At 42.9% G+C, this 27,259-nt stretch overlaps 1 protein-coding gene across 2 annotated transcripts in view; it reads right to left on the bottom strand.

Annotated features, from left to right (window-relative positions):
- Positions 1–27,259, bottom strand: part of MARCHF1 (membrane associated ring-CH-type finger 1) — a 313,731-nt gene that overhangs the window by 36,576 nt on the left and 249,896 nt on the right. For both annotated transcript variants that reach the window (XM_068278840.1, XM_068278841.1), the window contains one exon: positions 26,198–26,378. In XM_068278840.1, the coding sequence (XP_068134941.1) occupies positions 26,198–26,378 (181 nt within the window). The remainder of the gene's footprint in view (positions 1–26,197; positions 26,379–27,259) is intronic.

The following is a 27,259-nucleotide window of genomic DNA, read 5'->3' as shown; positions in this document are numbered from 1 at the left end:
AAGTGGGCAGAGCCAACACCAGCCAAATACATAAGCGGGCAACGCAGGGTCATAAGTGGGCGGAGACAAATACAAATTTTACTGGGAAAATGTAAACAGCAGCCATTCTTACACTATTGATGGTAGGGTTCTCAAACTTTGCACAGTTGGTCACTGGGTGACTGAGATTAATATTCAGAAAAGTGGGTGGAGCCTACAAAAGCCAATCAAAATCCAGCTATTAATCTTTAAGGGGAATATTTAATTGATGCCATTCTTACACTGTTAATGGCACAAGCCTCTTGCACTGTTAATCACCTGTACCTGGTACAGTTGGCCATTGGGTGATTGGGGTTCAAATTCAGAAAAGGGGTGGAGCCACAGCCAATCAGATTTATTTTATTTCAATGCAAATTATTGATGCCAAAGACCGCAAAGCTCACAAACTTGGTCATTAAGTAATTTTGTGTTAGGGTTAGAAAAAGTGGGCGGAGCCAACACCAGCCAAATACATACCTGGGCAATGCAGAGACAAACACAAATTTCACTGGGAAAATGTAAACTGCAGCCATTCTTACACTATTAATTGTAGGGTTCTAAAACTTTGCACAGTTGGTCACTGGGTGACTGGGATTAATATTCAGAAAAGTGAGTGGAGCCTACAAAAACCCATCACAATTCACCTATTGATTTTCAAAAGTGGGCGGAGCCAACACCAGCCAAATACATACCTGGGCAATGCAGAGACAAACACAAATTTCACTGGGAAAATGTAAACTGCAGCCATTCTTACACTATTAATTGCAGGGTTCTAAAACTTTGCACAGTTGGTCACTGGGTGACTGGGATTAATATTCAGAAAAGTGGGTGGAGCCTACAAAAACCCATCACAATTCACCTATTGATTTTCAAGGCAAATATTTAATTGCTGCCATTTTTGCACTGTTAATGGCCCAAGCCTCAAACCTGGTACAGTTGATCATTGGGTGACTGGGGTTAAATATTTAGAAAAGGGTGGGGCCACAAACAGCGAATCAGATGTGTTTCATTTCAATGAAAATTATTCATGCCAAAGACCACAAATCTCACAAACTTGGTCATTGACTATTGACAATTGTGTGTTAGGGTTAGAAAAAGTGGCCACAGCCACAGCAGCAAAATACATACCCAGGAAACATTAGGACATCAGTGGGTGGAGAAAAATACAAATTTCACTGCTAGAATGTAAACTGAAATTTGGCACACACATAGTACATTACCTGGAATAAAGTATAGGATACTTTTCATTCCCATAACCAAAAAGGGGGTGGAGACAAATACAAATTTCACTGGAAAATGTAAACTGCAGCCATTCTTACACTGTTACACTGGAGGTGTGTTTAGCTTCTAAGTGCACAATGGTTAATTTGCATATATTCAGCAGTGATGCACTGGGAGACATCTCAAGCTCACTCCAACCTGAATTATCGCAAATTCTTTCTGTTTTAAGAAAGCAAACTTTTGTTTTTCTTAACATCTTAGTAAGGGGGCTTTTAGACCCATTGTAGTCCCTTACACACTCCAATGAGTTCTGGGTCACCATGAGCTTGCTGGTTAGTCTGTACCTCTCGGTGTTACAAGCCCTACTGCATAGAGCCAAATTAATCCGTGCCATGCACTGATGAGGATCAAACAATCCAAAACAGTCTGTATGCATGTTGGATTATTATGGCTCTGTACAAATTAACAAACTGACACATCATTTCATTCCAGCAGTTCTGGAGGTGCGTTTAGCTTTTAAGGGTAACAATGGTTAATTTGCATATATTCAACAGTGATGCACTAGGAGACATTTTAAGCTCACTCCAACCTGAATTATCGCAAATTCTTTCTGTTTTAAGAAAGCAAACTTTTGTTTTTCTAACTCTGTCAATGGCAGGTTTCTTAAACTTTGCACAATTGGTCACTGGGTGACTGGGATTAATATTCAGAAAAGTGGGTGGAGCCTACAAAAGCTAATCAAAATTCATCTATTGATTTTCAAAGGAGTGGAGCCACAGCCAATTAGATTTATTGATTTTCAATGCTAATTATTGATGCCAAAAACCGCAAAGCTCACAAACTAGGTCATCCTTGAATAATTGTGTGTTAGGATTAGAAAAAGTGGGCAGAGGTAACACTAGCCAATTACATACCCAGGCAACGCCGGGCGACCAGCTAGTGTTTAAATAATTAATGAAGTCACCAAAATGCCTCAGCCAATCATTACTACACCACCAGGCCTTTGTCCATAAATCTCAACCAACTCCTGATGCGAGAACCAAAGGGGTGTCAGGAAAAACTTTAGTAATCCACAGATCCTGAGGGAAGTGGGGGAGGGGTTAGATAGTGACATTAGGTGGGCTATGGGAGAGGACATTTAAAAAGAAATACATGAAAATAATCTTGAAAGGCCCTTTTCACACTAGCACGTTGTGTCGCTCTCTGTCACGAAAAGGAAGTCAAGCAATTGTGGAGTCGTGGGGAGTCTTAAAGATTCGATCCATTGCGAAGGTCTTTGTTGCCGCGCATCACTAAACATCATTCATGTGATTGCGTGCCTGTACCCACATAGCCAGATTTCCGAAATCGCTTGTCGCGTAAAAAATTGATGGTTGTTAAAACAATCATTGGAAAAATCGTGTAGTGGGTACTGGCCTTTAAATTGGCAGGACTTTACTAAACTATATTGACATAAATAAAACAAAACATGTATTTACTAGTTTTAGAGAAATAATGGAGATATGTATGAATATGCTTTAAGTTAAATGTAAAAAACAAAACAAACATAACTTTTTTTTAGAAAATGCGTGTAGTCATTTTGGTGTTTGTAAGCTACTAGCACAGACTGCAAAACCACCACTAGAGGGTGCAGCAGCACTTCATATAAAGAGACGCAGTGCTAGCCATGACAACCTGAATTTAGCTGGCAATTCTAACAAGATGTAAAATAAGACAATGCATGTAGTTTACTATACACTCTGTTTTGCTGCCAGTAACCACCATCTGTTGTGCTGCTTTTACAGTCTGCATGCTGAAAGAATATTCCTACTGGGAAGTACCTAACTAATAAATCCTACAGTAAACCAATATTTTGCAATATTATGAATATTATTCAGATGACTGTTACCTGGACTGTTAGGATTTTGTATATTCATATTATCTTGCCTCTCCATTTACAGTGCTCAGTATGTCGATGTATAAAAATATCTCATACTAGCCGACCCGCGGCGTAGCATACGCCGCATAAGAGGGTAGAGGGTAGGAAGGGGGTATTGGGCATACCGGCGGGGAGGGGGGTTGGACCCTCCCTCAACTGGGTCCCGCATGTGTGCTCTACCTCCAGCTTAAGCTCAGCAGGAACCCCCCCCTCACCTGGGTCCCCCATGTGCACTACCCCTCCAGCTTAAGCTCAGCAGGAACCCCCCCCCCCCTCACCTGGGTCCCCATGTGCGTTCCTCCTCCTGCTTAAGCATAGTAGCAGCCGCCACTATTAGTAAGAGGCAGCGGGCGGGAATGACTCACCTCTTCCGTGTTCCATCGTGTGTTCCACTGTCGTCACTTCCTGCAATGCCGCACACTGTATTGGTGTAATTTGCCCTTTTAAAACAGAAGGAAATCTGCAATAATTCAGCTATAAGCAAACATTTGTGGTTACCCACAATGCACTGCTACTAAATATGCAAATTAACCCTTTTCCCCCTTGGTAAGCCAAGCAAGCATCCAGAGTCGCTGGTGTATAGCAAGCATAAAGCTTTACATTTTACACAGTCATATCAAACCCACATGTAGACAGCCTGTTTCAGACTTTTGGTCCTCATCAGCACATGGCAGGGATTGATACGGCTGTATGAGATAGGGCTTGGACCAGTACAACAGAGTAACCAAGCAGCTCAGGGTGACCCAAACCACTCAGAATGTATAGGGGGATAAAAGGGACCAAAAAGACCTCCTACTAAAAAAAGCAAAGCTTGGTGTAATTTCCCTTCCTAAAACAGAAGGAAATATGCAATAAATCCGCTATAAGTGAACATTTGTGGTTACCCACAATGCACTGCTACTAAATATGCAATTAATTCCTTTTCACCTTTAGTAAGCCAAGCAAGCATCCAGAACCACTGGTGTATAGCAAGCCTATAGCTTTACAGACTTTTAATTCTTATCTGTACATGGCAAGGATTGATATGGCTGTATGAGATAGGGCTTGGACCAGTACAACAGAGTAACCAAGCAGCTCAGGGTGACCCAAACCACTCGGAATGTATAGGTGGATAAAAGGGACCAAAAATACCTTCTACTAAAAAAAGCAAAGCTTGGTGTCTTTGCCTTCTTAACCACTTGAGGACCCACCCTTTACCCCCCCTTAAGGACCAGCGCTGTTTGATGGGATCTGTGCTGGGTGGGCTCTGCAGCCCCCAGCACAGATCAGCGGGCACGCAGAGCGATCAGATCGCCCCCCTTTTTTCCCCCCTATGGGGATGATGTGCAGGGGGGGTCTGATCGCTCCTGCTGGTGGCATGTTGCGGGGGGGGGGCACCTCAAAGCCCCCCTCCACGGCGACATTCCCTCCCCCTCCCTCTCCTACCTGTCCCCCCAGTGATCCGGGCTGCACAGGACGCTATCCGTCCTGTGCAGCCAGTGACAGGACGTCCTCTGTCACATGGCGGCGATCCCCGGCCGCTGATTGGCCGGGGATCGCCGATCTGCCTTACGGCGCTGCTGCGCAGCAGCGCCGTACAATGTAAACAAAGCGGATTATTGTTTACATTGGCGGCCCGCAGGCTATTCACGGAGCCCCCCGCCGTGAATTGACAGAATTATTTGACAGATTAATCAGCCTGCAGCTGGCGACGCAGTACTGCGTCGCTGGTCCTGCAGCTGCCACTTTGCCGACGCACGGTATAAGCGTGCGGTCGGCAAGTGGTTAAAACAGAAGAAAATCTGCAATAATTCAGCTATAAGTGAACATTTGTGATTACCCACAATGCACCGCTACTAAATATGCAAATTATTCCATTTCACCCTTGGTAAGTCAAGCAAGCCTATAGCTTTAAGTTTCACACAGTCATATCAAACCCACATGTGACAGCCTATTTCAGACGTTTGGTCCTCATCAGTACATAGCAGGGATTGATAAGGCTGTATGAGATAGGGCTTGGACCAGTACAACAGAGTAACCAAGCAGCTCAGGGTGACCCAAACTATTAAGACATTCTTACAATTCGTACAATTCTTAATACATTATAGGAGGATAAAAGAGACCAAAAAGCCCTCCTACTAAAAAAAGCAAAGCTTGGTGTAATTTTCCTTCTTAAAACAGAAGCAAATCTGCAATAACTCCGCTATAAGTGAACTTTTGTGGTTACCCACAATGCACTGCTACTGAATATGCAAATTATCCCTCTTTTCCCTTGGTTTGATATGACACTACTTCTTCTTCTTGCTTGGACCAGCCCCTTCTTCTTGCTTGGACCGGCCCTGGGGGCAGGGCGCTACTTCTTCTTGCTTGTTTGAAGGTTGAGGCACTTACTCTATTATATATAGGGATGGTCGGAATGCCAAATTCCGATTCCGCGGTAATTCCGCATTCCGTCATGTACCGATTACCGATTCCGCTTTCCGCTACCAATTTCCGCATTCCAAGGCGGAATTTCCGCCGGAAATCACGGAAATTCCGCCCGACTTTAACATCAATTTTCTCAAAAACTATAAGGTCTTTTTAAAAACTTTTTTTTGCATCTTGCTCAGAAGGTTCTGTTTAATAAACCCTGAAAATTTGGTGTTTCTAGGACTTACGGGGGCTTTGCTATTAACTGCTAAAGTCGGCGGATTTTTACTGTAATGTAAAATGCAGAAAATAGGCAGATGCAGATTTTCTGCATTTTACATTACAGTAAAAAACCGCCGACTTTAGTGGTTAATAGAAAAGCCCCCTTAAGTCCTAGAAACACCAAATTTTCAGCGTTTATTAAACAAAATCTTGTGAACAAGATGCAAAAAAAAGTTTTCAAAAAGACCTTATAGTTTTTGAGAAAATCGATGTTAAAGTCGGGTGGATTTTCCGCGATTTCCGGCGGAAATTTCCGTGATTTCCGGCGGAAATCCGCCTACGGCACTTGCATTACCGATTTCCGCATTCCGATACGGAAATGCAATTTCCGATCGGAATTTCGGAAATTGCATTTCCGCGGAATCCGAATGAGCATCCCTATTGCTTTATTGCTGCATGCAGAAGTAGCCACAGATCTGTTCTGTCATCTTAACTACTGGCTTCTGGTATTGGGGAGGAGATCTGTGTCTGATGCAGCAATCACTATGTGAAATGGATGGGAGTGTTGGCGAGAGAGGCAAGGAGCTGTCACATTATGGGTGGTTAGAAGTGTAGGTGTTTGAATGCAGAATATCGGACAATGGCCTCAATTCACTAAGATCATGCTAGAGATAATAAGGCAAGAGAAAACTTACCTCCACATGTGAGAGAGTTATTTTAACTCTTCATTCCTTAAGTTACCTCTCCTGTAGTTAATTTACCTCCTCTGTAGTTAATTTACCTCCTCTGTAGTTAATTTACCTCCTCTGTAGTTAATTTACCTCCTCTGTAGTTATTTTCACATGCAGCAAATTAACAGCCTGTCTTTAACTCTGGAGTTATTTTAAGGATTGGAGAGTTAATTTAAAGACAGAAGAGTTAACTTTAGGCTTGCCTGAGGTAAAATGTTTCCTGAATACTACATGCCTTATCACCATGGTAACAACTCTAGAAGAGTTATTAAAGACACGAGATAAGTTTAGTGAATTGAGGCCATTGAAACAATGCAATAATCCCTAACAGCACCCTTCAGCACCATTTCAGTACCGAACAAGAGGACAGGGTGAAGGGGACTTCACCTACTTATGCTCCCTGGAGTGTTTTATGTGACTCCGATACTTCCTCCTTTAGGCTTCGGAAAGAGGAACCATCTGAGCCACATGAAACATGTAATGAGCGCAAGTAGTCGACTCCCCCAACTCTGTCTGCCTGTTCGGGTGCTCCCAGTCCGATATGCCAAATTTGATCACCAACACTGGTTGTTAGTAGGATAATATGAAAATTAAAAATCCCTGCTTTAAAATGAAAAAAACTAAATTGCATACCTTACACCTCTCACACTACAATGTAATTCATATAAAGAGAGAATAAAGACCTTTTGTGGTTCTTTACCTTGTAGTCATGTGCCTTCTGGGAGGAGCATAACAACAGGGTAGCAGGCCCTGTGACCGCAAGGGGGCCCAGAGTTGTAAGGGGGCCCCAAGTACTACTTCACTTCCTCCGATAAAGGGGTCCATCCTTCAGATCAGGTGTACATTTTTTTTAGTACAATGTTTTGCCCTTTGAGTGCATGGAACTGTCTGTTTCGCTACTGTACTTGGGCTAATTTGCACCATTGAGGTTTCTGAGATTTCCGATAATGCTACTACACTTCACTGATTAGGATTGCTAATGGTGATTACTATTTATCTCGCTACTGGAGCTGAAAATTTGGATTGTAAAAAACTATAGATAAAAATTTGGGGTGTCAAACACTATTTATTGTAAAGGGTGATAGTTCCCACTAGTTATAGGTGGAGATTTCCAGTGTATTAAGGAATTACATTGACATTATTGCACTGAGGTAATGTCCAGGTGTCAGTTTGACAAGTGATTATGCATCATTGTTAACTAGTTGCTTCATGATATTGTTTCTTGTAGATAAGTAGTGGACACATCTCAAGACGTTGGGAATTATCTTGATTACACATTCTCATTAAAAACTTTTGACTGCAGATTCTACTGTTTGATTGCAGGCTTTAATGTTAGTAGCTATTATCTTTCACATGCATGTTTTAGAACCTATCCCCAGCCTAAATGGAAAACTACTTGTATGTACAAAACACAGCAGTCAAATAAGCAGGTAAAACTCTACATATCTGTTTATTTTATGGTTTTCACTTCACTGACAAAAAGAAGAAAAATACTTTTAAATTCTATTGTAAAATCTCAATAAAAAAATATTGAAACCGAAATTCTATTGTAAAATCTATGTATTGTAAAATCCCATATAATAATCTGCCTGTGTCCCTGCGTCCTCCTGTGTCTGTGCATTTAGGCCAGCGCGCATGCGAGGCACGTGGGTGGACTTTAGACAGCACAGGACGACGGGTGCAGGGGAGGGCGGATGTGTGCGCGTTTCGGCATGTGTGCACGTCGTGGCCATTGTGTTGTGTGAGCGTGTATGTGCAATGGTCGCATATGCATATCGGCCATGGGCATGCATGCTGACCATGCGGGTGATGTTGCGGTGGCATTGGCGGAGGCGAAGGTGGGAGGGGGTTGTGAGGGGTGTAGCGGCCAAGGCCTAGCGTTGTTATTGTAACAGGCCTAAGGTCTAGTCTATCAAATAACATCAAGAAAAAAAATCACTATACATTTAAAAGAAAAACACATAGATTCACTTGTATTTTGCTGCCAAACTCACATATTTTATACATTTATGGATGTTGTGTTTTTCTGTACATTGCACAGACACTCGTTTGGGAGATGGTGCAAAAGCAGGAGCAAACAGAATTTGGAGAAACAACAAAAATAAATAATAATAATAAAGGCCTTCATATTTATGATAATGTATGCAGTGCTGCATGGATATTAACTATACCAACAATTTAAGGTTTTAGTGATAAAAACAGAGAATCGCATACTGGTGTAGTTGGTTACCTTCTGGTATACTGTACATGTAATTAAAGTAGACCCGAACTCTTGTACAGGACAGAAGGAAAACAGAGAAATGCACCCTGTATGTATTTAGATAGTTTAGCCTGTTTAATTCCCCCCTCATTTGTGTCTAATCACAAGTTGTAATTTGATCGCTCCCGTGTCACATGACTGCCATGGCAGAGAGGGCAGATAAGCTAATTGGAAAGCACAGGATGTTAACAATATGTCTGCTTCCATGAATCAGGTAGTAGAAACACTGCAGATGTATTTTAGAATTTGTATCAGCTGTAACAAAAATGTTTTTGTTTGAAGGTTATTATGCTGTTGCGTATCTTTTAGAGCAGAGAGGACGTTCTGAGTTCAGGTCCGCTGAAGCAAAATTATAAAAAAAAAAAAAAAAAAAAAAAAAAAAAACATTACTGTGCAGCACTTACTTTTAGCATGCTCTCATTTTATATAATTTTTAAAAATGTATCACTTCCTGATTAAAATGGCTGCGACCCCTCTTCCTGTTTCCGGGTCACATCTCTAGCCTGGATAATTTATTATAATGAATTGCTTACACCCTTCCCCCACACACAATAGCAATCTTTAATTGCATGGCTAAATATACATTTCTATAAATTAGGGAATGTATAATCAGTTTTCTACTATAACATGTTGCCTAATGAATACACAAGACATCATCATTATAGCACAGGAGAGACCACAACTGCACATCCAATATAAATATACATAATATACCCAATATTATAAATGTATCCAGCATTTTTATCACTCCCCTGTGTATTTCTTACATTAGGATTTTGTACAAAGTGTCCAGCTCAGTGTCTCTCTCGTCTTCCTCTGCAGCTATGACTCAAAGCTCTCTGCCAGGAGTCTCACAGCACAGGACGAGCATGAGTGGGCGGCATAATGAGGGCTGAATAAACAGAGGGGCGGTGAGAGGCGGGGAGCAACACACCAAGAGGCAGAGCTCCTGCAAACAGCTCTGCCTCCTCCTGTCACTGCAGGGCAGCAAAATTTGCAACCAGGAAAGTCGTAGGATTTTGCCTGCCTATTTCAGGGGGACAAACCACTCGTTTTTTAAACAGAATGTGGCAATTCTGCTTGGCTCATGAAGATGAAGGTGAGCCAAGTGGAAAAACAGGGAAGAAAAGAAACTTCAATGTCTCATTAAGGCGTCTGGAAATGTGGGTGCAGGGTGAAGCCGAAAAACGGCTCACCCTGCCCCTGCAAAAGTCCTGGCGTTGTTAATTTCTATTCCCCTCCAGCCCGTCGTGGACTCAGGGCTAAGACGTAGTTTGGCTTCTAGCTATTGCTGGTGTCCGAATGAGAGTTTTTATTGGGATTTGGGCTCAGTCTTTTCAAGGCACCCAAATTACTGTCTGAGTGCAGCCTTATAGCTGTAATTCACATTATGGATTATGGCGGCGCAGGGTGCACCCAAATTTCCTGCGCCATTTTTGTCTGTATCGCACTTTTTGAGCCTTTTTAATACAGCAATGTTTGTTTCTTGTTTTCTTTGTTTTTTTTTTTGTTCACTACAAGTAGCAAAGTCATATTGTTTTCTTGCTCTCCCTTCCATTCTGCACATATGTCTATGACTAGTTTTAATTCTGTAATGGCAGACTTTTCTCTTATTTTTTTCCTTCATCCTGAGCATGAAATAATGTATAGAGCTCAAAGACAACACAAGGGAATCTATTTATATACTGATTTTTAGACATCTAGACAGATGTAATAAATGGATCTGAAGGCTCCAGGGTTCAGAGTGTTACATCTAAGCAGTTAGTCAAATTTATGTTAACGAGACAACATCAGCACAAGGCAAATTATATTCTGTGTACTATTAAGGATAATAGGGAACATACTGTAAAACTGAGACTGGTTACCGTGGTAACTGTCATACAGAAGCTACATCTGCCATACTGTCATATCAAGGACAGCATGTGTCCACTTAGCTATAGCTGTAAGATTCCTCTGAAATTATATGTTTTATAAACCGTAAAAGATAAAAAATGTTAATATCCCAAACTATTGAAATGCAGAGTTCACTAAGTGCTATTTATGTCTAATCTAGCAACATAGCATAATAAGAATGGCGACTCAGTACTAACACCAACCTTTTTGCACACCCCCACCCACCCACACACACACACACACCAAAAAAATATATATAGAGAGAGAGAGCATGAGTGGCCAAAAATGATACTGATCTGTATAGGAGTCTCTGTGTCTCTGCATGGAAAGGAAGGGTGAAAAGAGGAGTTTTATAAGTCTAAGATTATTAGTTATTATTATTGGTTTATAAAGCATCGACATAATCTGTGGTGCAGTACAAAAAAAGAAACAGACATGGGGTGCATAATAATACAGACAATGGTAGACACCAATATACAAAATACACTATTGGTACAAAATACAGAATTGGTAATTACAGTGACAAAATGGCATGTATAAAATGTGTAAAAATTCCAAGACACAAACGGGTAAGAGAGACCTGCCCTTGCTAACTTACAATTTAAAGAAATAATGGGGAAACAAGACATGGGGAATATACAATATTAATACCTAGAGGCAGTGTGTTTTTAGGTTACCTGGTAGGAGTACAACTTGGCCAGAGGTCAAAGGGGGAATGGCCTAATGTAGCGCGTATGCTTGTCGGAAAAAATTAGTTTTGAGAGAGCGTTTAAAAAAAATCAAAGGTTACAGAGTGATAAAAGTGTTGTGGCAGCCTGGCAGGGGATTCCAGAGGAGGGGTGAAGGACGTGAGAAATCTTGTATACGTGAATGCAAGGAGGTGATTCTAGAGGAGGACAAAAGAAGGTCATATGCAGATCTCAGATTGCGGTTGGGTCGGTATATGGAGACTTGTGAGGAGATGTACAGCAAAGAGAGATTGTGGAGAGCTTTTTAGGTTAGGGCTACGAGTTTGAACTGCATCCTCTGGTCAATTGGTAACCAATGAAGAGCTTGACATAAAGGAGCAGCAGAGGAGGAGCAATAAAAAAGTTAAATGAGTCGAGCAGCCGAGTTCAGGGACTTTATGTGGATTCTAAATCAATTAAGTTCCCACTGTCACCATAACTTGTTTTCCCTTCTTATATTCATGATCTCACTTTTTATAAAGAAGAACCTGCTAGTTAGGAGGGAGGCATTTGGGCCTATTCAAAGCCCTGCTAGTGGGGAGGGAGTTATTTGGGCCTGTGCAGTCAGGGCATAGTGGCATGGTCTAGGTTGAAGGGAGTCTTGCATGTGGTCTTGTGCAGGTGAACCATATTGGGGTGTCACATTTATGAATGTGCATGCGGATATTGGAAAGGCACATTTAGCTTGTAATTAGGTTGTCCATCAGTAGTAAAATCTTTATTTGCCTATAACAGTCATTATTTCCATATGCATTTGGAAGTAATATTTTGGATTCATCTGCTCCACATATGGTAAAAATGTATGCCACAATTTGTAAGCGTCAGTGCCCTGCTTTTCAAATTCCCCCCCTTTTCTTTATTTTCTAATAAAAAGCCCATTAAATTCTAAATAGTACTAACCTCTTCAGATTGGACTACTATACCATTTTTTCACTGATTCTTTCACTTTTTTTGATCTGGAATAGGAACTCAGAGGGTATATGATCCGTCTTCTTCTCCAGAACATGGTGTTGGAGACAGCAACTCAGACACCATTGTAGAAGACCCTTCAGTCTTCTCTTCTACGGGATTGGTGTCTTCAAAGCTATCTGAAGTGTTGTTTAACAAAAAATACTGAATCGTCTATAAAACAATCATGTAGACTCTTTTTTCTAATTACTTAAGCCTCATACACAAGTACAGGCACGAGACATGTTGTCCAACTAGGATTGAGCTGTGTTATTGAGTTGTTGTTATGCGCAGGGAGTAGTGATGGGCGAACACCTGGATGTTCGGGTTCGGGCCGAACAGGCCGAACATGGGCCAGATGTTCGGCATGTTCGGCCCGAACCCCGAACTCAATGCAAGTCAACGGGGACCCGAACATGCCGCAATACGGCCCCCCCCCCATGGGGTCGCAGGCATAAGGGGGGAGCATGCCCCGATCGCGGGGGGGGGGGGGTCTGCAGTGGCTGGCTGGCAGTGGCGTGACGCGTACCCTCGTATGCGTCATCACGTAGAGGACGTGAGGTCAGAGAAAGGGCGGAAGTACCACAAGGGTACTACCGCTGAACCGCCCGCTGCCTGGCCTCAACGCGTCATACTCGGACTCCTCCTCCTCATTCACACCACTGCCAGCCAGCCACTGCAGCAGCCACCACCGGTAATATTTAACTTTACGCCAACTTTTTTATGGGGAAGCGGGCAGAGGGGGGAGCGCTAGCGGAGGGGGTGGGGGGAATTTCCGACCCCCCCCCCCCGCGATCGGGGCATGCTCCCCCCTTATGCCTGCGACCCCATAGGGGGGCGGTATTCGGCCAAACAGGGCCCTGTTCGGCCGAACAGGGGCCCTGTTCGGCCGGGCAGGGGCCCTGTTCGGCCGGGCATTTAGTAGTTCGGGCGAACCCGAACGGTTTGGCCGAACACCATCAGGTGTTCGGCCGAACTCGAACATCACCCGAACAGGGTGATGTTCTGCAGAACCCGAACAGTGGCGAACACTGTTCGCCCAACACTATCAGGGAGAGGAGGGTTGTGGTGGCAGAGGGATGAAGAAGTAGCGCAGGAATTATGTCATGTGGTTGAAGGGGTAAGTGGGGAGGCAATGCCCCCAGCTGGTGCTTTTAAATTGAAATGTATCTAGTGACTGGTGTATTATTATTATTATTTATTGTATTTATAAAGTGCCAACATATTATGCTTTATAAAGTGACTGGTGTATTCTCCACTCCTTCTGAAAGTCGTCTTTTACCGTACACTTTTTTTTTTTCATTTCACCCACTGAAAATAAACAAAAAATAATATTTTTTTTCTAAGTTACTTGAACATTCCTGGGTCAGTCTAATATGTCTACATTTTGCTTTCCAGTTAAGAAAAAAAAAGTGCATGGTTAGGGATACCACACAAGCTATCTGGAGGAATTTTGGTGAACAAAGCATGCCAATACCTGACCATCAGAGATGGAAAACTATCAAGGAACAATGTTGGGCCTCTTGCAATTTCCCAAAATGTTGTGGGGAAATAGATGAACATGTGTGGGTCGTTATGCCACCACAAAGTGGAGCAAAATTCAACAACAAGAATTGTGACATAGTATAGATCACATACCCTTACTTTCATAAAGCAGTGGTATTTGCATTGACCCCAACACATCAGAGTTAGGAACAGTATCTGTTGCCGACATGTGCACAGTGCAAATTTAAATCCAGATGCCATAAAACTACAACCCCACATCAATTTTTTTTTTTATATAGAACTAATTAATAATAAAACATTTCTTTTTTTACATTGTTTATTTACTCTGCTCGGCGGTGACTATTATTGATTTTTATATTTGTTTAGCTCTTGTGGTTTTTAAATGTTTTATTGAGATATATATTGTATATTTATATTGTTGAACTGATGTTCAAATAAAGATTTATGTTTTAACACACAATTACATAGTGCGGCAATCTGTGCCATTTCTCTTTTTTTTGGTAAATCAGCGCTGCTCATCATTTTGAGATTCAGCTTTCAGATTTCTGGCAAATGAAAGATGAAACGATGCCTTCAGCAGCCGAAGCAAATCACAACCATCAACTTTCTTTTCAGGGCATACTAAAAAGACAGACTTTATGTAGAATACTTTTATTTCGCTTTGTACTAGACTCTGTAATTGGCCACTGGGTGTGATTTACAATGTTAAGTAAAATAAGTGATATTGTTAACTTGGACAGTATTTTTTTCTATCTAAAAATTTTCTCCACTTTCTTCTTTTACATTCTTGAAATTCTGATCAGCACTTTCATTCCATCTTTATAAAAGTAGAAACCATTTTCATGTCCTGAGATTACCATATATACTCGCATATATAAGCCGACCCATGTATAAGCGAAGGTACCCACTTTTCCCCAGAAACCAGGAAAAAGTGTTTGACTAACATATAAGCCCCCTTCCAAGTATAGCCCCCTCCACAGTAGCCAGATGTGTCCAACAAGTCAGCCCCCCTCCCGATAGCCAGATGTGCCCCAAGGTTGATACAGCTGTGTCTCAAGATGATGGCGTCATAGATATGAGACACAGCAATTGCCACACAGAAATATCCCCAATTATTGCACCACTGACACGTTGCTTGTATGCTCCGCTCCACAAGCCAGGGAACACAGGTAGTCTTGAGCAGCGCACTCTGTACACCATGTTGCAGGGCATGGGTGGCCCCAGGATGGGTGACACCGCAGGAAGCCAGCTGGAAAGTGCAGTATCACTAGTGAACAATCCTTATGCTCCTCTGCCAGTAACAAAACCTGCTCCACCATCCGTTCTGCTCCACTGACTCGCATACAAGCCGAGGTGGTAACTTTTCAGCACATTTTTTGTGCTGAAAAATTAGGCTTACACATGAGTATAAAAGATACACTTTTTAAAGGTGAACAATTCCAGGGGCCTTATTCAGTTCACTTTTTCTCCAAGTTAAAGGGACCTCTCATGGGAATGCCTTTAAGGCAGATGACTTCCAACAAAGTCGTGCTATGACCCGTCTGGATGAGCCTCTTGCAATGACCATGTGTGTCACTTCCTCTTCCTGCTTCATTCAGAGATGCACTTCTCGAACAGAGAAGACAGGGGTGACCCGGAAGTTATAACATTGCCAAGATGGCATCCACGATTTTAAAATTGAAATCGAATGAAAACTATTTGGGGTAGAATGGCGATTCAGGCATCAAATGAAAGAGGAGAGCACAAGCTACAGAAAGGTATCTTTAAGTACTTTTCAGTACTGGTCGGAGTCTTAAAGGCATGCCCATGAGAGGTGCTCAGAGTCCCTTTAATATTTTTACACCTTGTTTTACACCTTGTCCACAAAATGCCTTTTAAGCCACCAGGAAGCAAGAAAATACACTGAATAATTTTTGATACAGAACTGAAGTCTGCCCAGCTGAAAGCTTATTCTCATTCTTTTAAATTAGCCGATGAATTGTATCATACTAATTCAAAACTTCATCATTTTTGTATTTATGGGATTTTTTAAATTACAAAGTGCTGAACAGCTATTTTAAACAGCTGATCAAAAACTATCTCCTAGGAGAAAACTTAGGAGAAAAGGTGAATTGTACAGTATATGGGGCAGGGGTGCCTCTAGCCTTTTTGTCACTCCAGGCGAGAAAGCCTGCGGCGCCCCCCCCCCCCCCCTTCTGACACACCTTCCACTTATTAATAATATCATAGGATGTTAAACTAAGTATGGTAGAGATTAGATTGTGAGCTCCTCTGATGACAGTCAGTGACATGGCTATGTACTCTGTAAAGTGCTGTCAGTGCTATATAAATACATAATAATAATAATATGGTAGGACATTAGACTATGACTATGGTAGGATTAGAGTGTGAGCCCCTCTGAGGACAGTCAGTGACAGGACTACGTACTCTGTAAAGTGCTGCAGGAGATGTCAGTGCTATATAAATACATAATAATAATATGGTAGGGCATTAGACTATAACTATGGTAGGGTTTAGATTGTGAGCTCCTCTGAGGACAGTCAGTGACATGACTATGTACTCTGTAAAGTGCTGCAGGAGATGTCAGCACTACAGAAATACATAATAATATGGTAGGGCATTAGACTATGACTATGATAGGATTAGATTGTGAGCTCCTCTGAGGACAGTCAGTGACAGGACTATGTACTCTGTAATGTGCTGCAGAAGATGTCAGTGCTATATAAATACATAATAACAATATGGTAGGACATTACACTATGACTATGGCAGGATTTATTGTGAGCTCCTCTGAGGACAGTCAGTGACAGGACTATGTACTCTGTAAAGTGCTGCAGAAGAGATCAGTGCTATATAAACACATAATAATAATATGCTAGGACATTAGACTATGACTATGGTAGGACTAGATTTTCAGCTCCTCTGAGGAGATTCAGTGACATGACTATGTACTCTGTAAAGTGATGCAGAAGATGTCAGTGGTATATATATACATAATAATAATATGGTAGGACATTCCACTATGACTATGGTAGGGATTAGATTGTGAGCTCCTCTGAGGACAGTCAGTGACATGAATATAAAGTTAATACAATCTGTACTGAAGATGAAAGCATTGTAAAATAACACATCATAATCTTAATAGGGGTCAGCAATTACCATCTTATGAGAGAAGAAAGTGAGCGAGAAGGAAGGGAAAGACAGCAGTCTGTGAGAGAAGGCAGGTAGGGATAGTAAGAGATAGCAGATGCAGGAGCATCTGCTATCTCTTACTATCCCTAGAAGTGGAAGTGTCACATAAGAGAGGATGTAGAGGAAAAGGAGAGTGGGGAGAAGTAAGGTAAATAGAGGAATGTAGGAGGGACAGACACTGAAACATGTGTGAGAGTCACAGTAGAATGAATAGTGAGAGAGATGTGTCTCACCGCAGCAGGGCAGGGGTTAAAGCACTAGGAAGGGGGATACAAGGAGGAGGGAGAGTGAGAGGAGCATATGAGAAGCAAAGCAGGACAATAACAGGGCAGCCAGACACAGGAACTTTCAGCTGCAGGTCAGCTTGCTAATGTACAAATAGTATGCACCTTACACAGTCTGCTTCTGTGACTATGTGCTGTCCTTATCATTTAGCCTGGACAGTACTATAAATGGCTGTTGTGCACCACTGAGAGATCAATCTAATCAGCTCTAATCAGCTGCATATATGCTGATTAGAATCTGTAATCATGCAGCCTGGTGTAGTATTGTCCACAATGCAGATAATATCAGCAGTTGCAGTAACAGGAGCAGAGTGCCCACGTTCCTGATATGCTCACTCACTAATTACAGCCATGGAGCCTCCTCAGCTTGCTTGTATTCTGGAAGGGTGGATTAGAGCAGGACCTGCTTTGAGGTTGTCTAGTGAGGGCTGGCAGGGGGACCCGGGTGTGGGGATGGAGCAGGGACATATGCAGAACAGTAGCAGCACACTTGTTGGATGACAATACCCCATTCTCCTCCTGCAGCCCGCTCCCCTCTCCTCCAACTGTTCTGTATGGGAGGGGAGTCTCGCTGTTTCTCCCTTTACAGTCAGCAGTCAGGCAGATGGCAGTGCTCAGCTCACCTCTGTCACACACTCACAGCCAGATCGTGCAGGGCAGACAAGGGGGTATGTTGGACTATCAGGCACACTGGAGTCTCTGAGAGTCACGCACGCTGGCTGAACAGGCGGGGGGCGGAGTTAGAGCCGCACGATGTACAAAATATACCCGGGCAGCTCAGCTAGCTAGGGGGTGGAGCGGAGGAGTGGGAACAGCAGTGTGTTGAACGCTGCTTGCTTCTATTGGCTGGGCGGCATCGGGGGGAGTGAATAGAGGCGGACCAGTGGAGACTGGATAGCACGTGGTGTGCTTTCCGTGCATGTAAAGTAAATAATGCACGGAGACCACCGCGGTCCCCCACAATTGCGCTTATCCCGTTCACAGCGCTCCAGGCAATCGCCTATAATGGCCTGGTGGTAGAGGCGGCCCTGATATGGGGCATTATCAATAAATGTATTTTAAGCCACCAGCGAGCAAAATCCAATTTATTTATTTTTTTATTTGCAGAGTGCTGAAAACTTATTTTAACCACTTCACTACTGAGGGTTTTTCCCCTTCTGTACCAGAGCAATTTTCACCTGCGTTCCCATTTATTGATCTACCCACTAACGAGTGACAATGAGAAAGTGCGTGGGAGTGAGAGTGGGAGTGCACGGTGGACATTCGCTGCAATAGACGAGTATCTACATACCAGGGCAGGAACTGAAGTCCTGCGGGATGTAGATATACCGTCTTTCACCACAAATGTAGTTAAAGAGAAGATGATAAAAAATATCTCTTAGGGGAAAACTTAGGAGAAAAAGAGATTTGAATAAGGGCCCAGTACTGTAATACCCCTTAAGTGGTGATGATAAGTCCTAGTCTTTTGAACTTAAAGTGAACCTCCAGACTAAAAATCTACTCAGCAGCACTGAAAAGGCTTGGAGTTTCTTTAACAGTTTCACACCATCAGAACTTTTAGCTAATCTGTCAGAGGCGCTTATCGTGACCTTAAGACTGCACTGTGTGTACTCCTGTTCGTTATTGCCTGAAGAAACAGGAATATACCCGCGAAACGCTTGCACGGTATGTAGGAGTATGTAAATAAATTTGTTTGTACTAAAACCGAAAGTATCATCTCTGCTCCATGGCATAAATGGGCACTACAGTGACATTTTTGGCTACTAGGATAACCCTAGTAGCATGTTTCTAATAGTAAGGGAAACTCATATTAAGTAGTGTATTTGGTTACAAATGCTGGCTGGATAGGATAATTTATAGCACCTCTTACAGATCCTGGCATCATTTAGAGAGCAGCAATGTCCTTCTCTGTTCAGCTGCCTGTAACAGCTGATTTCTCTCCTCTACATGTGTAAAAGCCTGTTCTGTTATGGCCCATACTCACGGGCTACAATTGTCGCCGCAACCACATGACACGCGCGTGTTGCGGCGATAGGTCGCCAGTGAGTATGGCGCGCGCACCCAGAACCGTCGCTCGTCGCTGCTGTCGCCAGGCGATTGGCGCGGTCAATCGACTGGCGACTTCGCCGCAACTGTCGCTAGTCTGCGTGTGTATGCGGACTAGCGACAGCAACCTATAGGAGCCACACGGAGCTTCCGGCGGGGGGGGGGGGGGGAACGTCGGTGACAGCTTCCATCGCAGCACCAGTCCCCTTCCGCAGTGTGTATGCGGACGGAGCCGGCGACGAGCTGTTGCCGGTCTGTCGCGCACACGCTCCCGTGTGCTAGCGACCAGCGGCAACTGTAGCCCGTGAGTATGGGCCATAAGGCTGGCTCCTGTTTATTTACCTAAGATATCCACACTGCTTGATGCTGAGGAGCCAGCCTACAGTACAAGCTTTTCTCTCACACGTGAGGGCCCAGTCACACTTGTGCGTTTTCAGCATGATTTCAGCATTGCTGAAAACCGCTAGTGATTTGAAAAACGTGTGTACAATGAAAGTGTATGGAAGTGTTCTCATCTAAGCGATTTGCTGAAATGCAAACGCGTTGCCTGCAGCGTTTTCTGAGCGATTCTGGAGCAATTCTGCAGGCTAAATAGAACTCGAAATCACAAAACGCTAATCGCTGGAAAAATGCTTTCTATACAGTGAAAAATCGCTGGGAAATCGCTATGTAAAAACTCCAGAAAATCGCTCAGCGTTTGTGTTAGCGTTTAGCGATTTTAGAAGTGAATGGGCCCTTAAGAGAGGATAGAAATAGCTTACAGCTGAACAGAGGCAGAGGTCGCTTTCTAGTGATGCCAGGATCTGTAAGAGGTACTTTAAATTATCCTATCCAGTCAGAATTTGTAACCATATACACTACCTAATATGTGTTTCTCTTAGTATTAGAAACATGCTACTAGAGTTATCCCAGTAGAGTAGCGGAAGAAGAATGGTGGCCAATGTCGGGATCCCCTGGGAGGTATGTAAAAACGCCTGCTGCACGCATTGCTCTGCACACAGCCTCCGGTGGCTCCCCCAAGCACAGGTCAGGATTTCCGCTCTGAGCTGCTTACGCTGTCCTTTAAGAGGTTTATAAACTATTTACATTGGAAATGTAGTGTAAGTAAAAAGTTACAGAAATTGCATGGCAGTAAAAGGGTTCATATGCAATCATATAACCAAAGTACTTCAAAAAGTTTAAAAAATGCACTGTAAAAAACCTCCTTTTTATAATATAACCTAATGCAATAAGTTGATGACGTAATACAATGCGAACATTTTCTTTTTATCTAATGTTTCTTTTGTTTTAGCAATGTGATAAAACTCTTACAGTGCAACTATTATACAACAAATTCTGTAAACATTATTTACTTTACTGGTAGTGCACTAGAATTAATATAAATGACGCACATTGTTGTGTCTGTCATCTGTGATTGAGTGCTGCTGCACAAGATCATTTATAATTCAGAATACATCAATACTTTATGAATGTGACGGCATTGATGACATCTGTTTACAGGCTTGTGCTTCACCATTGAACAAATCATCTCAGACAAAAGTCAAAGATCCTGTCTTCCCAAAGCTGGTAGGGTATGTAGTGGTTGATCTGGGTGCACCTTAAAGGACCACTATTGTGAAAATTGTAACATTTTAAATACATGTAAACACATACAAGTAAGAAGTACATTTCTCACAGAGTAAAATGAGCCATAAATTACTTTTCTCCTATGTTGCTGTCACTTACGTAGAAAACTGACAGAACCGACAGGTTTTGGACTAGTCCATTTCCTCATGGGGGATTTTCAGGGTTTTGTTTAATTTCAAAACCTTTTAGTGAATGGCAGTTGCTCAGTCCAACTGCCCCAAAAAATGTGCAGCGAGCAGTAAAGCTGGTCAGCATTATTGCATGAATCATTTTCAGGGAAGGACTTTATAAAGAATAAAAGCCTTGCTGAGAACCCCCCATGAAGAGATGGACTAGTCAAAAATCTGTCGGTTCTGTCAGAATTCTACTCTCTACTGTAAGTGACAGCAACATGGGAGAAAAGTAATGTATGACTCATTTTATTCTGGAAGTAACGTACTTCTTATTTGTATGTTTACACATATTTAAAATTTTAAAATTTTCCGCAATAGTGGTCCTTTAAAGTTGTCGACAAGTGCAAGATTCTGAAACCGAAGTGAGGGTTAGTGTTGAGCTGTCCACATACCATAAAATTTTGATATTTCTTTTCAATGCAAGACTTACAATCAATTTTTTTAGGCAGTAAGACAGCATATCAAGCCTAGAGACATTGAGTCACAACCTCCAAAGCCAGCAGTAGGTGTGAGAAGCACTCCAACTGTTGGCTCTGCCTACCCCACTGATAATAGCTGATTCACTTTGGTGTATCCTCCTTTCCTAGAGTTTGCCATACACCACCTAACAACAAGAATTATTTGCCCAAACAAGGCCCCACATGGAACTTTACAACTTGTTCTTATTTTTGCTTACCTTAACACATACATACTATGAACTCCAATTATCCTTGTAGTGATTTTAGCTTCTTCAAATTCAAGTTTGTAGGGAGCATGCCAGTTTCTAGGCTAAAATGCACCCAGGGTGAGGGTGTAAAAATTGCGCCCCCCGAGCAAGGTATAGGCGCCCGCAGTATAGGTTAGCCAGGTCTGGTTGCACTCAGTATAGGTCCCCCCAGTATAGGTAGCCAAGAATAGGTAATCCAGTATAGGTAGCCAGCTATAGGCCCCCAGTATAGGTAGCCAGGCATAGGTGAGCCAGTATAGTTGCCCCCTGTATAGGTTAGCCAGGTAGGTGCCTCCAGTATAGGTAGCCAGTATAGTTGCCCCCAGTATAGGTTAGATAGGCAGGCGCCCCCGGTATAAGTTAGATAGGTAGGTACCCCACTACAGGTTAGCTAGGTGGGTGCCTCTAATATAGGTAGCCAGAATAGTTGCCCCCAGCATAGGTTAGATAGGTAGATGCCCCCAGTATAGGATAGTTAGGTAGGTGCCTGCAATATAGGTAGGCAGTATAGTTGCCACCTGTATAGGCTAGCTAGGTAGGTAGGTTAGATAAGTAAGTGCCCCCAGTATAGGTTTGATAGGTAGGTGCCCTACAGTATAGGTTAGATAGGTAGGTGCCCCCAGTATAGGTTAGATAGGTAGGTGCCCCCCAGTATAGGTTAGATTAGGTAGGTTCCCCCCGTATAGGTTAGATTAGGTAGCTGCCCCCCCAGTATAGGTTAGATAGGTAGGTGCCCCCAACTATAGGTTAGATAGGTAGCTGCCCCCCAGTATAGGTTAGATAGGTAGGTGCCTCCCAGTATAGGTTACATTAGTTGGGTGCCCCCCAGTATAGGTTAGATAGGTAGATGCTCCCAGTAAATGTTAGATTAGGTAGGTGCCCCCCCAGTATAGGTTAGATAGGTGCCCCCAGTATAGGTTAGATTAGGTAGGTGCCCCCCAGTATAGGTTAGATTAGGTAGGTGCCCCCCCAGTATAGGTTAGATTAGGTAGGTGTCCTCCAGTATAGGTTAGATTAGGTAGGTGCCCCCCAGTATAGATTAGATAGGCAGCTTCCCCCAGTATAGGTTAGGTAGGTCGGGTCCACCCCCCATAATGGAGGGGGGAGCCAGAGCCACGGGGAGGGCAGCCCGACCTCTCCTCGGGCCGCCCTCCATGCTCCCCCCTCAGACGTAGAGTAATGGCGCAGCAGGAAGCTCTGTGCATAACTACTCACCTTCCTGCGTTCCACTCGCCGCTGATCTCCTCTCGTGCATCAGACGCTGATACACACGCTGCTTCCGGCTAAACAGGAAGCAGCGTGTGTATCAGCGTCTATGAGGAGAGGAGATCAGCGACGAGTGGAACGCAGGAAGGTGAGTAGTTATGCACAGAGCTTCCTGCTGCGTTATTACTCTGTGTCTGAGGGGGGAGCACGGAGGGCGGCCCGGGGAGAGGTTGGGCTGCCCTCTCGCGGCTCCGGCTCCCCCCTCCTTTACAGCGCCCCCTCACAGCAGTGCCCAGGGCGGCGGCACGGGCCGCACGGCCCTAAAAACGGGCCTGATGCAACTACACAGCTAGTACAATTCATTAGACTGACATCAGAAATGGCTAAAACTACAAATAGCTCAGATTATATGGCTTTTAAATCCTGAACAATTTGATTTATATTTCATTAATGACAGGTTTTTTTCTGATTATGTTGTGTACCAGCAAAATGACGTAACAGAAAACGGACATACAGTGCTACTATCACAGAATTAGGCAGACAGTGTACATACATTTTACATGGAATTTATGTAACGTACATATCAGGCATTGTGCAAATAGTGCAACTTGCATTATGCACATAGCACCTACATTGCTTGTATGAGGTACACAACTCCCATTGGGGTCGATTCATAAAGCATTCCTGCATTCGGTAATGCAGAAAACAGCTGACTTTACTGAGCACTTAGGAAAATGTCAATTCATAACATGACATACCACATGAAAAGCTAAAATTACAGAGCAGTGAGGTAAATTAAAGACTTGTGCGGTAATTACTTCAACACATCTCAGTAAACGTCAATGAATAAAGCAGGCAACCAGCGGTAAAGCCACAAAGCAATACCGTCTGCTTTGAAGTGGCGAAAAGCATGCAGAGATTAGACTGTGGGAGCATGACTCACAAGCAGAAGCAGAAGCAGCTGTGACTGACAGGAACAGGGAGCCAATAGAAACAGCCCCTGTTCTCTTGCAAGTCTGAATAAGGGAATCTGATAGGACCTGCAGCTTTTGCCAGTGGGACAAGTTTTTAAACCCCCCAGGTAGCAGCAGAGAGAGATTGCAACAAAACAGGCACCCCCTGAATACCTGCTCTGTGGCTGTTTAACCTCTTGGGTACCTGTTAGAAGTTAGTGGGGAAAATCACAGAAGCAGGACATGTGTAAAGTTTCTTGGAAGTTAAAGAAGAACTCCAGTGAAAATAATGTAGTAAAAAAGTGCTTCATTTTTTACCATAATTATGTATAAATGATTTATTCAGTGTTTGTTCATTGTAAAATCTTTCCTCTCCCTAATTTACATTCTGACATTTATTACATGGTGAGATTTTTACTGTGGGCAGGTTATGTAGCTGCTCCTATCTGTTTTGGCTGTTAGAGACAGCTGTAAACAGCTAATTCCTGTTTGTGAACCTTGTTACATTGTGGCAGTTTGCCCAGAGTACCGCAGTACTCAGAGCTTCTTGTGGGAGGGGTTTCAGCACAAAATCAGTCATACAGCACCAGGGGAGGACTGGGACCTTTTGGCCTGGAGGGAAAACACAAACTAGAGGCCCATTTTCACAGCAGCCCGGGCCTAAATAACAACACACACGTGCCCCATGTGCTATATGCCAAAAGTCACATGGGAAATTCAGTAAGGACACATGAGGGACAGCGTGACAGGTACAGTATAATGCACTGGCAATGGGGGGGCACATAAAACATTTAGAGTTCCGTCGCGTTCATTGTTCGTGATTATCGCACTGGATCGACCACATCAGCCCGAGATTTCCCCGCATCTCAGATCGATACTCTTAACCAATTTCCACCCAAAATCAGACAGATATTTTCCCACGGACCTGCAGGCAAGCCTCTGCTCTGCATCATGCTATTTATATTTACCAACTTGCCCTCCCTCTAATTACTCTGTAATTAGGCATTGATTTCCCTCAGCCAGCCCAGTGGTTCACATTGCCTTATACAAAAACATGTACCAGGCACCGTACCAGCCCTAAATCATTAAATGAGAGGCAGCCTGGGGGGAAATTGCCCCCCTTCCCCCCTGGCCAGTCCTCCCCTGTACAGCACCCCCTGATGGTCTGTTTGTGAAAAGCATTATATTTTTCATGTAAAAGGGGGTATCGGCTACTAATTGGGATAAAGTTCAATTCTAGGTTGGAGTTTCTCTTTAATCTAAGCTGTGGCAATGACATAGAATGTTAAGAAAGACTAATAGACAGATTCAAAGCAAATTCAGAGCAAGCAGAGGCAGTATAGCAAAATATGTGCATCTAAAGGGATGTCGAGATGCCTCGCAATGCCCTATCTGCACGGAACAGCTTGTAACGAGCTTCGGTAATTTACGGTACTTCTATCGCACCTGTGAACATTTTTATGAATTAGCACACAAAAGTCTAAAATTCCAAAAGCAGTATTTTCCTGGCAAAAATGTTTCAGCCTTTCATAAATTAACCCCTTTATCTACGTAACATACATGCTGCCATGTAGCCTGTATAAAGCATGAAATACAAATAGCATAACTTGCTTCCTACAAACGTGCACATTACATACATTACACCAGTTGCACACTTTGCGCATTGCCAGTTGGGTAATTTGCGTAAACAACACTAAAATTTACATCTATGCACATACATTGTTTTCTGGCATTTAGTGCATCTGTTCCAATATGTTCAATGGTAGAGGATCCTACATCTGTTGAAGGATTGGATGGCTGATTGGATTGCACTGCTGTAGACAATTTTACCCTTTTTTAAATGTCACTATGTTCCTCAGACATATGGCTTGCTTCCAATGCCATTCTGGCGCATGTGAATGCTGCAGCTGAAAAAGCCCTCCAGAAGTTTGAACAAACAAACAATTTTTCCTACTTTACTTCAGTTGGTTGAGATTTGATGGCTTTCCAACTGTGAACTTTTTGACCTTCTTGGCCGAACTGCCCATAAAGCAAATGGGTATTTAAAAAAAAAATTATTAATTAACAACAACAGACTGTAGCATTAATTATATTTTCAAAGGAAGGCATTTGTGGTAAGGACAGTGTCCATGACCGCCTATGGAATAGTGTATAGCAACATTTTCTCATCTGTCTTACCTTTCTTAATGGTTTCAGCTTAGTTTCCATTACAAAGTCATATTTGCAGAGTTCACAACAACGGGTGTCTGAGCTCTTAATCCACTGATGTAGACAGGCTTGATGCACAAACCTTAAAGTTCCAGTGCAGCGACATGGTGTGATAAGTGCATTCTCTTCATCTCCCTCACAATGGCAGATCCTAAAGTAATGCAAAAGTTATTTTAGATATTTATGGCAGTCACTATTTTGTATTTTATGACTATAACATCAAACAGGGCAGTAACAAGCTTTTATCCTGCGTATGGCCCAAACGACTTTGAAAAGGTCTAGCCCAAGGGCGTATTGATAGTCCCTGCAACTGCTTGGGGGTGACATGATGTAGCAGGCAATTTTACCTTTTCCAGTGATTTGTCATGGTCTCTTTCCTCACCTCTTTGCTGCAATTGTGTGCTGTGGTGCTGCACACCTCTGTACAGCTCCCAATGCATGTCACATTACACGCAGGAACACTTTATAGACATTATAATCAGGTATGCAGCACAGCTGCACTGAGGAGGAGAGTGCATACAACCTGACTCTGAAACAGGTGAAATATACTGCTTCACTATGCAACTCTGCAATCAGGGGGACTTGGTGCTTGGAAGGAAGGGGTGGGGGTCACTTGGTGGGAAGGTGACTGCTATACTGGCTGCTCTTACTATTGGAAGGGTACTATACTGGTGGTCACACTTGCTGTAGGATTGAGGGAAGGGTGGGATTTGAGTCAACATTGCATGTTTTGAAGCAAATGCTAACTATACTGAAGACATATAGGCCTCAGTTCACTTAGCTTTACTAAACACTTTATCAAACGTTTCATAATTTACCTCATGGGTAAAATCTAATTTTGAATTCACTAAGGTGTTATAGATTTATTGGATGTTTTATCGATAAAACATTCGATAAATATATAACACCTTAGTGAATTCAAAATTAGATTTTACCCATGAGGTAAATTAGCAAACGTTTGATAAAGTGTTTAGTAAAGCTTAGTGAATTGAGGCCAATGTATTGGTGAGACAAGAGATCCGGTTCAGGAAA

The sequence above is a fragment of the Hyperolius riggenbachi genome, chromosome 1 (genome assembly GCF_040937935.1).
Source record: "Hyperolius riggenbachi isolate aHypRig1 chromosome 1, aHypRig1.pri, whole genome shotgun sequence".
Taxonomy (NCBI): domain Eukaryota; kingdom Metazoa; phylum Chordata; class Amphibia; order Anura; family Hyperoliidae; genus Hyperolius; species Hyperolius riggenbachi.
The sequence above is the reverse complement of the archived record's forward strand: the minus strand, read 5'-3'. Positions and strand labels throughout refer to the sequence as shown.